This window comes from Pan troglodytes, chromosome 9 (assembly GCF_028858775.2).
Source record: "Pan troglodytes isolate AG18354 chromosome 9, NHGRI_mPanTro3-v2.0_pri, whole genome shotgun sequence".
Taxonomy (NCBI): Eukaryota; Metazoa; Chordata; class Mammalia; order Primates; family Hominidae; genus Pan; species Pan troglodytes.
The window spans coordinates 74,674,910-74,685,941 of NC_072407.2; the positions used below are offsets into that span (position 1 = coordinate 74,674,910).

Below are 11,032 nucleotides of genomic sequence, written 5' to 3' on the forward strand. Positions count from 1 at the left end.
GGTAGGAGCCAGACCCCAGCACCAGAGGGTGCACATGCGGAGCCCCACAGAACCAGGCGCCCCAGACTGGGGGAAACACAGAAGGGTGGGCAACTGACAGCATGGCTGGACACAGAAGGTAGGAGCTCCATGAGGCCAGTTTGGCCACCACCATGACCCCGGCACTTAAAACTGTGCCTGCCTGGTACACAGCAGTGTTCCATAAAGACTTTTGGACAATTGCATGAGTTAACCTGCTAAATGAGACATTTGTCAATGGACCCTGGAATTGGAAATAACTGCCTAAAAGATGATGAAGATGACAATGTCAACGACAATGAAGATAATTCCAGCCAGAGACAATGGGATAAAAAAGGTACCGTGAAAGCTTGAGAAGGCTGGAGGCCCAGGGATGGCTACCCAAAGCCAGACAGTGTTGCCTGGGGAATGGCCAGCGAGATCACTTTTGCCAGTCAGGCCAGAACCTTCCTCAGCCCCAGGCTGCATTTCTCTGCCCACCCCAACACCCCCTTCAAGGTCCAGTTCAAGCCTATTCATTTCAGAGAACCTTCTGGTATGTGACACTGCGGCATCGACCCCAGCCCCTTCCCTGACTGACTCAGACTTCTCTAAGCCTTCCAATCTCAAGGAATCTTGGATGTTTCTTCTCTCAAGCACCTGCTAGGAGGCAGCCCAGTAGGGTTTTCCCACAGCTCTCTCTGGAAGGTATGACTTCGATCCCCCTACAGACTGTGTCAGTCTAGAGGGTCCCCAAAGGTGTGACCAGCTCTCTCCTTTCAGATAAGTGTCTCTGTGAGGATGGGGACTCTTTCTCCTCCATCTGACCTGGAGTGAACACAAATAGAACTAAATCGAGGTCTTCCTGGTTGTCTCCAGGGGCTGCAGCCACACAGAGAAGGGGCGAGGGCAGGTGAACTTGGAGAAGTGAGTGCTTGGCTGCTCGGCTGCTCAGCCCCGCTGACATGAGCCAGGAAGGGCGCTGGGCCACTATGGACTAAGACTGCATGGCTGGCAAACTTCAAGCCCAGCCTAAGCTGTTCTTACACCAACAGGCGCCACCAAAGACACCACCCAGGTCTCACTGCCTGCGCCGTACGCCTCCCCTCTGCGGAGCACGAAGTGGTGTAGTAAACACAGTGACCTTGCTGCCACGTGCATCCTCTCCATACCCTCCTCCAAACCAAGGCCCCAAACACCAGTCAAACTAAGAGAACAAAGGTTCCCAGACCGCGACATTGCCTGCCGCCCGCCTGTCCAGCGCCTGCTCCACCGGAAACCCGAAACAAAGGGCTTGGTCAAGGCAAGGAGGATGAAGGGCAAAGGGTAGGGGCAGCTGGGGTTGGGGGGGCATGGAGAACATTCCAGGGCATCTCTAGGGACCTGATCAGGAGGGGAGCAAGAACAGGATGGCAGCCAAGCCCTTTTGCACACATGCGTCACTCCACAGACATTTATGGGGACACCCACTATATTCCACACGCCCCAAATGTTACAGACCTCATTCCTCACACACACCTCATGCACACACTGCCACCGCAGCACATTCTACAGTCCTCAACACCCCCAACACACACACCGCCAGCTCACTGGCCATCCTCCACTCACTCCTCACCACAGGCACACACAGCTCATGGGGAGAAAAGATCACATAATTCACACGTCACACCAAAAAGTCACCCAGCTCACACACCCTCACTTCACACCACACTCACACCGTCTCCCACCACGCACCTCACACACCTCTCACCTCCCCAGCCACAGGTGTATGCATCCAATTAAATTCAACACGCACGCCACCTAGACACAGAGACACATGCAGACACAACCTGCATAGATAATGTGCACACCTAATGTCACACGTTTGTGGGCACACACAGCCCCTCAGCATAGACAGCGCTGCTGGCCCACTGCCTCCTCCCACCCCACTCCATTCCCATATGCACGTGTACATGCACGCACACACACACACTCACACACTTGTCAACTGGCTCCTCGCCTCAGACCCCTCAGCCCTGCCTGCAACCCTTTCCTGTCCAGAATCGCGGGAGCAGCCACCACACAGACACATGACATTCAAACACCAGCACTCAGGTCCTAATAGATATATTCCCCAAGCAATCCCAGGATGTGCCATAGTGACTCTAAGCCAGCCACCTAGGCTGCAAACACATTGGCACACACAGCACCCCCTGCCCCAACTCCTCTCTGACAGGACACCCAGTGGAAACCATCAGGCCCCTGCAGTGGCCCTTCCTGGCCACACACAACAGCCAGTAACACACACAACTACATATAGAATCCTGTATGCAAGCTGTCCCTACAACAACTCCACTGTACAATGACAGACATACAGCCACATACACACAAGTTCTCTACACACACAACAGCCACACACCCAGCTACCACTCCACAGCCAAAACACTGCCTCCCCAGCCACACATAGCACACAATGCCATAGACCCATAATTCCCATAATCTCCCCACAAATAATCCCACTCTTGATGACACATTCATACATGGCACAACACACATGATTACACACAAGACACACCCAACACATGCAACCCAGCCCGTGCTACACACAGACAGGAACACTCACACAAACACATACAGTATAGACCCACCCAGCCTGGACACATCCCACCGCGGGTTGACACCAGATTGCAGTTTACTCTTCCCTATCTCAAGCCCTAGCCGCCCCCGTCAAGACCAGGGCAGCTGGGATGAGGGGCTTTATAAGTTACAAAAGCCAGTGCCCACCACATCATCCCCCCACCACCTCAGATCCCTGGGCATCGCCTGAGAGCAGCACACTCCACATTCAGGCACTTCCACCTGAGCCCACACCATGCCATGCCTGAGAACATGGGGGGCGGGGGTGTCCCAGGGACACTAGCCCTGCTCTCTGAGCCTGCCCCCTCCTCACAGCAAAGCAGAGGTAGATACAAGAGGAAGGGGTGGCTGCAGAAAGAGACCCCAAAACGAAGATGGAGACCTAGAGAAACAGGAGAGAGACCAAGATAGACCAAGAGAGGTGGGCACATGGGGCAACAGACCAAATTAGAGAGCCCAGAAATACTTGAAGAGAAACCAGAGGAGAAGCCCAGAGAATAAAGTGGGACCACTGTACCTGGAGAGGAACAAGAGGACGGGCCCCCCACGAGGAAAGACTCGGAGATCTCCAACACAGGAGGGAGGGAAGGGATCGGGGAGTGGGTCCCACAGAGAAGGCCAGTGAAGCCCTGATGGAAGGAGAGATTTGGACTCTGGGGTAGGTTCCAGGCTGAGGACGGAAGTCCAGATGTTTGGGTGGGAATCTGAGCGGGTGTCCAGTTGAGGCTGTGGAATGGAGGTTTGGGGCTTTGGGTGAGGCCGGCTCTGAGGTGGAGTCCTGGATGACAGCTGGGGGTTCAGGTGCTCCAGGTGTGCCGGGAGCCCCACATATATGGTGAAGGTTCCGAGGCGTGGGCAGGGGTCCCCACTAATCTAAGGAAAGGGAATTCGAGGCTTGGGCACAGCTCTCAGTGCACTGCGGTCCCACCGTGGACTGGAAGCTCAGTGCTTGGGGTGGAGCCCCGGATCCGAAAGGAGTTCAGAGTCTGGGGTGACGTGTGGACTGAGAGCTGGGGCTTCAAGGGCTCTTGGTCTGCGCTGCCGTCCCAGCACAGGAGTAGAATTCAGAACTAGAGGAGGGGTCTCCTCCCTGAGAAGGGTTCGGGGGCGGGCAGACCTGGCCCGGCGCTCGCCGGACACCCCGTTCTCCTGGTGCCCAGCGCGGGGGCCCCCCTACCTGCAGGCTGTCGGCGCATGGCTGCGGCGGCGGCGGCGGCTCGTCCGGCTTGAGGAAGACCTGCTGGCCCCGCCTGAGGAATTGGACAACAGCGATGAGGATGTGGTGCAGCACCAGGACCATGCTCGCAGCCGCCCGCCCGCCCGCCGGCCCGGCCGCTGAGCTCGGTCAGCGCGTCCGCGACAGCTTCGCCTGGTCCGCCCGAGTGTCCGCCCCGGCCCCGCCCCGGCCCGCCCCCCGCCCGCCCCCGGCCCGCCCCGGCCCCGCCTATGTCCCCGCCACCGCGGACCGCACCTCTCGGCCCGTCGGATCCTCCGACCCCACCGGACACCCGGCCGCTGTCACCCCGCTTCTGTCTCGCCCTGGGTTCCCTCGGCCCTTCCAGCTGGCCTGCTGTCAGCCTGCGCTCGCTGCCCCTCGCCCCGTCGCCACTTCTCTCGCATCTCGCAGGGGCCGCTCTCAGAGCCTCCACCCTGTCTGATCGCACCCTGTTTCCCCGCCACCACTCTGGGGTCCGGGGCCCGGCCAGAGCCCCAGGCAGAGACCGGCGCAGTGGGGTGGGGTGGGGAGGGAAGGGGAAGGGGGGCAGGGGCCGCGGACACCGCAGGAGCCTCGGGCTTGCTCCTCTCCCTCAGCCTAGGAGGCAGGGGGAAGTCGGGAGAATGTTGGAGGTCGCTGTGAGACGGACAGGCCCTGGAGCAGTCGCCCATCTGCGAGGGAGACACGTGCGCACAGACACCGAGCGCACACACGGCGGCCGCTACTGACTGGGGCCCCCAGGCCTGGGTAGGCAGGTCTCTGTCGCCGTCCCCGGAGCCGGAGAGGGTGCAGGCCCCAGGGCCACACGGTCCGCAGTTCCGCGGTGGGACCGGCGCTCCGGGAGCGCGTTTCTCCGCAGAGCGGCTTCTGGGTTCAGGAGCCTGCGGCAGCCGCGACGCTCCTGCGCCCCCTGCCGTCCCATCGCGGCGGCGCAATCCGGCCTCAGTTGCCGGCTGCCCGGAGGGGCCGCGTCCGGGGATTCAGCGGGTCACCGGGGTCAGCTCCCTGCCCGGACCGACCCGGTTCTTAGGCCTCTGCTTGGCATGAAAGCGGCTGGGGCGGCAGGACGTGTCTGGACTGGAGGGTGCGCTTGGGTCTCGCTAGGCCTTTGCCAGCGACTTGCCGCATGACCTTGCTCGGATCCCCTCCCCCTACTTCCTGGGCCTCAGTTTTCTCATCTCCTTCACAGGACGGCCAGGAGGACCAAACCCGGGAATGGCGGGAAGGTAGAGTCCCCCGACAGCCCTCACTGTGGTCTGACCTGAATCCCCCCCTCAACTGCACTGCCGGCCCCTCTCTCTGCAGCTCCCCTCCTCACCAACTCTTGGAGGGTGACTCAGTGAGCCCCCAGCCTCCCAGCCTCCCAGCCTCCCCACCTCAGCTGGGTGATTCATCAGGGCCCTTTCTCCCTGGGGAGTGATTTTCTCAATGTTGAGTCATTGTGCCCATTCCTGGACACAGTCCAGGTAGCTGGCACATAGCCTTGGCAGAGCCCGGCCACCCCACCAACTCAGGGGGCGGCCCTCCATGCCAGCATTTCTCCCACCTTTCTTTCTGAGGCATGCTCTGGCATGCTCTCCCCCACTCACCCTCAGTGGCTCCCTACCACCAGCACAATAAAGCCCGAGCCCTCAGCCTGGCGGGCCAGACCCTCTACAGCTGAACCCTTGCTTGGTCATCCAGCTCTGACTCCCCTCCCCACCATTCCTTACATTTCTACTTCTTGCTCTTCTCACATCAATGACTGACTGACTCTCACCTCCAGGCCTTTGCCCATGCCACCCCACCCCCAATACCCTCCCAGATCCTTCCCTCCTGCCTGTCATTTAGGGGCCATTTGAAGGCCCACCTCCTCTGGGAGGGCTTCCCTGGTTACTACCTTATCCCTCTGGGTAGCCCTTTTTTGTGTCTTTCCTGGGAGTCACATCTGGGGACTTAGGAGAGGTGCAGAGTAAGTGATCTGGGCCAAGTCAATGTATTTTACTGAATCTTCCAAACAGGGGCAATTCATCCTACTTATTAACACTGTAGAAAAAATTACCTGGGCTAAGATGTGTAAAGGTTCTGGCCCCCACAGGGCCTCCCTTCCTATTTTTGGCCTCAGTTTTCTCTTCCGTAAAAGGGGATGACCCATGTAAGGGCTGTTGGAAGGACTAGGTCTGAGTCTGAGCTCAGTGCACAAGTCTCTTGGTAAATTCTGAGCATGTGTCACTGGCTCAGTCCTGGGCTCTGGACAAGGCTGGGTGAGACACAGGTGCCCGGGAGGTATCTGTTACAGCCACTGGCCAGAGTTACTTGTTCTTCAGGGGAGGCCACCTCAGACCATGGTCAACAGCCGACCCTGGCCTGGCACCGCCACCATCTCTTGGGCTCCCAACTCCAGGCACCACCTCCATGGCACTCACCTCTTGAGAAGTTATTTTATTTATTTTATTTTATTTTATTTTATTTTTTTTTTTTGAGACGGAGTCTCTCTCTGTCACCAGGCTGGAGCGCAGTGGCGCGACCTCAGCTCACTGCAACCTCCGCCTCCCGGGTTCAAGCAATTCTCCTGCCTCAGCCTCCCGAGTAGATGGGACTACAGGCATGCACCACCATGCCCAGCTAATTTTTATATTTTTAGTACAGATGGGATTTCGCCATGTTGGCCAGGATGGTCTCGATCTCTTGACCTCATGATCCACCCACCTCAGCCTCCCAAAGTGTTGGGATTACAGGTGTGAGCCACTGCACCCAGCCAAGAAGTTATTTCTTCAGTCTTACTTGAATCTCTCAAACTACAGCTCAATGACTGGGGTCCCTGGTGTGTGCTCTATGTGTCCCTCAGCTCAAAGAGTCTTTCTGTGTCAACCTTTCAGATCCAAGCATTCCTCAGAGGGTTTGAGTCCTAACTGTGCCATAGACTTGCTGTGGGATTCTGAGCAGGCCACAGCACCTCTCTAGGCCTCTATTTCCCCATCTGTGAAATGTTATTACACTAGACTCAATAAACAAGCGCACTGCTTTCTTCCAGTGCTTGGTAGAGTGCAGAGCCTTTTCAGAAAAACCCTCTCACACAATCCTTGAAATTCCCCAACCAGCACCCTTCCTGAGGGGGCAACCAAGGCTCCTTGAGTTGGCACATTTAAAGGCCTTGCCGAGCTCTTATAGCTAGGACTGACCCCACTCCAAGGACTCCTCCACTCACACGCAGATCCCTACCTCACTCCAACTCCACAATCTGTGATCCTGTTCTGGGTTCTCACCCTGACTCATGTTAGAATTGCCTGGGAGCATTTTAAATACTGATATCTGGAACCCCCATCCCAGATGTTTGTGAATGTCCCCCAGTGATTCTAATTTGCTGCCAGGTCAGAGAACCCTGGAGTAGATGCATCTCCTCCCTGGCTGACCTCTGTCCCATGGAGGTGAGGGCCAGGGCTGGCCCCTACTGGCCGAGTGTATACATCTGGGGCTGGGAGGCTTTCGCATTTATTGAGCACATACTGTGTGCCTCACATTTCATCTTCTCAACAATGATATAGGGTGGGATCTATTATTAGTCACACTTCACAGATAAGGAAAACTCAGGCACAAAGTAAATTGCCCACAGTCACATAGCTAGTAAGTAGTCAAAATTCAAACCCAGGCCATCTCACTCCAGTCTGTGCCTTAAATACATTCCTTGCTTCTTGAGCAAAGCCAGGTAAGGAAATCAGATTTCCCAGCTCCTCTTTTGTCCCCAAGAATGCAGTGGCTGAGGGTCCTACTATCCCGGTGTCTGCACCCTCTGCCCATCTCGGACACCAGGAAGCCCAGTCCCAGCCCCAGCTTTCCTCCCAGCTCCAGCTTAGGAATGCATAGCCCAGCCCCTCTAGCCAACTCTTTTTGTCTCCCCACCTTAGAGGCCACTTGGCCTGGAAAAGGTGACTCAGCTGTCAGCCTGGGTCCTGGGCCCACTCAACCTCAGGCCCTGTCTAGGAACCAGCCCTGCCTTGTTCCTAATAAAAATGACACCTCTCATTGGTAGGGCCTTGTGCTGGCAAAGCATTTCCTCACCCAGGCCAGATCCAACAGCCTCAGGAGGCACGGCATTAGCCCCATTTTACAAATAAGGAAAGTGAGGCTCAGAGAAATGTAGATGCTTACCTGAGATGGCACAGCTGGTTACTATAGGAATGTGAACCCGGGCCTATAGACTCCAAACCCAGTGCTCTTTGCACCAAGGATAAGCAGCTACTATGTAGCCCAGGACCCCCCAAAGCCAGGGCAGGTTCACTCTGACCATGTTCACCCTCTGCTCATAATCTTCACTGGGCTCCCCATGGCCTCCAAGGCAACATCCAAACTCAGTATAACATGCAAGGCTCATCCCCACGTGACTTTTTCCTGCTGCTTCTCCTACCACTTCCTGTCCAGCCATGCCTGACTCAGCTGTACCCTGAACCTCTGGCTTTTCTTCCACCTCTTTGCCTTTGCCCAACCTGTTGCCCTCCCATTTTGAATACCCTTCCAAAGGCATATCTGCCTGCCAATATCATACTTTCATTCATTCATTCATGCCATAAATATTTACTGAGAATGTACTCCATGCCAAGTTTTGAGGGTAAAGAAATTTGAAAGTTAGATCTTTCAAGATGCAGGAAGAAAACTGCCCTCCAACGAGAAGTAGCCCCCACCATCTCCCCAGTCTATAATGCCCTCTTCCTTCTTCACCTATCCCCAGCCCTCCCTCAAGAGCAGGGCCTGTCTGATTCTTCCCTGAGTCCCCATGGTCCAGCCAAGCTGGGAGCCCTGTGGTGCCCAGTGAGCTCTGGTGAAGAAGCACCATCTCTCCATCTCACACACTTGGTCCTGGCAGATCTCCATAGACTGTAAGTCTTTTCCTATCCCCCATGACCACATGTCTTGCTTCCAAGGGCCTGTCTGCTGCCTGACATGCATCTGTCCTGTTGCCATGGACCATGGTTACACCCCCACCTGGAAGCCCAGGTTCAAACCCTAGCCCTTCCCTGACATGCTGGGTGACCTCAGGCAAGGCTTTGGCCCTCCCTGGTCTCAGACTTCTCAGCAGCCGTGAAGCTTGGCCTGCTTCTCTTTGAGTGCTCAGGAAGCTGAGGTGGAGGAGGCAGTATCCAGGCAGGCCTCCCTGGGCAGAAGGTACCTCTCCTGAGCAGATGGCCCTACCCAGGCACCAGGCCCAAAGATATGGGCAAGGGCTGGATCCTGGTATTGGAGGACCCTCAGGAGAGGCTGTGTGTGACTTGCTCTCTCTGTGACCTGGGCTAGAGCCCATGGACTAAAAGAGGGCCCCACTTCCAAGGGCTCTGTGAAGGGACAATCCAAGATGCTTCCTGGAAGAAACTGACATCTCTGCAGGTTCTGCCTCCATCCAGACCCTTTCCTCAACACTCCAGCCCTGGAGTGGGCACAGGTGTTCACCTGGGCAGGGGTGAGCCACCCTTAGGCTGCTCTGTACGTGTGTGCATGTGTGTAAGGCTGCACACAAGCTTGTAAGCATGTGTGTGAGGGTGGAAGAGAGTGTGAGCACAGGTTTGTATCCTTGCAAGGGTGTGTGATACTGCAGTGGTATAGCTGAACTTATATGTGTATACACAGATATGTCTGTGTATCTATAGGGGTTGGCACGGGTGTGTCTATGCAGGTAGGCATGTGTCTGTGTGCAGAAGTGAGTGTATATTCACACATGCAGGTATATGTGTGCAGTGGTGTGTGTACACAAGTGTCCAGGAATAGCATGTGCGTGCTTTCACGTGTGAATGTGTGTGCAAGTATGTGACACGTGTTTATGCTCTAGCCCAGGTCAGAGAGAGAGCAAGTCACACACAGCCTCTCCTGAGGGTCCTCCAATACCAGGATCTAGCCCTTGCCCATATCTTTGGGCCTGGTGCCTGGGTAGGCCTGTCTGCTCAGGAGAGGTACCTTCTGCCCAGGGATGCCTGCCTGGATACTGCCTCCTCCACCTCAGCACCTGCCAGAGGTGCTGCCCATGGCCACCAGTCCAGGTCCAGCTCTGTGTCCGCTGGCTATGGCTCCAGATGTGGGGGTAGCCCTCACAGAGAGAGTATGTGGCCACGGGCAGGTGCTGGGGACAATGTGAATTTCAGCTCCTAGTGGGCAAGGCCTGTTCCCAGAGCCCTGGCAGCAGCTCTGGGTCAGGAAGGGTACAGGCTGAGTGAACTCAGGCCCAGGGGATGGGGGCTGTAGGGTGGGTCAGCCACAGGCCTCATCCATTTTCATGTGATTTGCATGCATGTTTGTCTTGTCTGCAGCAGATGGCTGGCCCCATGACCCTCTGGGGGAAGGGAACCCATAGGATTCTAGTCCAGGACTAGTCTAAGACCTGCCAGCTCACAGGGGATAAAGTCCAGGGGGCTCGAGCCCCAGCATACCTTAGGCCTTAGTCTCTGCTCCCCATCATCTACAGACCCCAAGATCCTTCCTTTTCACAGGCTGCCCTGGGCCACAGAATCATACACACATACACCCCTATGCACAATTGGAGTCTTTCCATAGATACACGTCCATGTTCCTATCACGCCTACACCCCAGTCCTCTACACAGACACACATCCTCAAGCACATGCTCACACAGCTCCTACACAGAGGCACAGGTGGCCACGCCTGCTTCTGTGCCTCCTCTTCGATGCCCACACTGGCTGGAGTCATCTTTTCCACACCTAAGTCTGATTCTGCCTCACCCCCACCCATATGGCTTCCTATTGCCAGCAGGACAATTGGAGCCCTGGTCCTGGCCTTCAAGGCCTTCCAGGTCCTTAAGTCTGGACAAAGCCTCCTCTCATGCTGCGCCCACACTCTGCCTTCTGGCCACTCTCCCCACCACTCACCAATACTTCTCATCACGGTCTGGAAGAGCTCAACCTTCCCACCATGCTGTCAGCTCTGTTTTGCTCACTGCTGTTTTATCCCAGCAAATAAGAACAAGTCTTGACCCAGAAGAATTGCTCAAAAAGACATCTACAGACTACAGGAATCAGTGGTGGAACTGCCTCCCAGCCAGGTGTGCCCCCTTTTGTAGGACTTACCCAGCTATATTTGTGTCCCTGTGTGCCTCCCCCATCAGACTGGGGCTCCTCTAGGCAGAGACTGAATCTGATTCAGCTGCACATGTCCGTGTTCAGCATAGGCCAGGCACAGAGCACAGGAGTTGGGGCTGGATCAGATGCAGTGCCTAGGGTGCAGC

At 56.2% G+C, this 11,032-nt stretch overlaps 1 protein-coding gene across 4 annotated transcripts in view; it reads right to left on the reverse strand.

The window, feature by feature from the left end:
• The window catches only part of PDE2A (phosphodiesterase 2A), a 100,039-nt gene that overhangs the window by 64,090 nt on the left and 24,917 nt on the right, over positions 1-11,032 (reverse strand). For 2 of the 4 annotated variants that reach the window (XM_001174746.7, XM_009423716.5), the window contains exon 2: positions 3,791-3,863. In XM_001174746.7, the coding sequence (XP_001174746.3) occupies positions 3,791-3,863 (73 nt within the window). Of the gene's footprint in view, positions 1-3,790; positions 3,981-11,032 lie in introns of those variants that run through there. The other 2 variants (XM_508624.8, XM_063783161.1) reach the window with 2 other exon arrangements.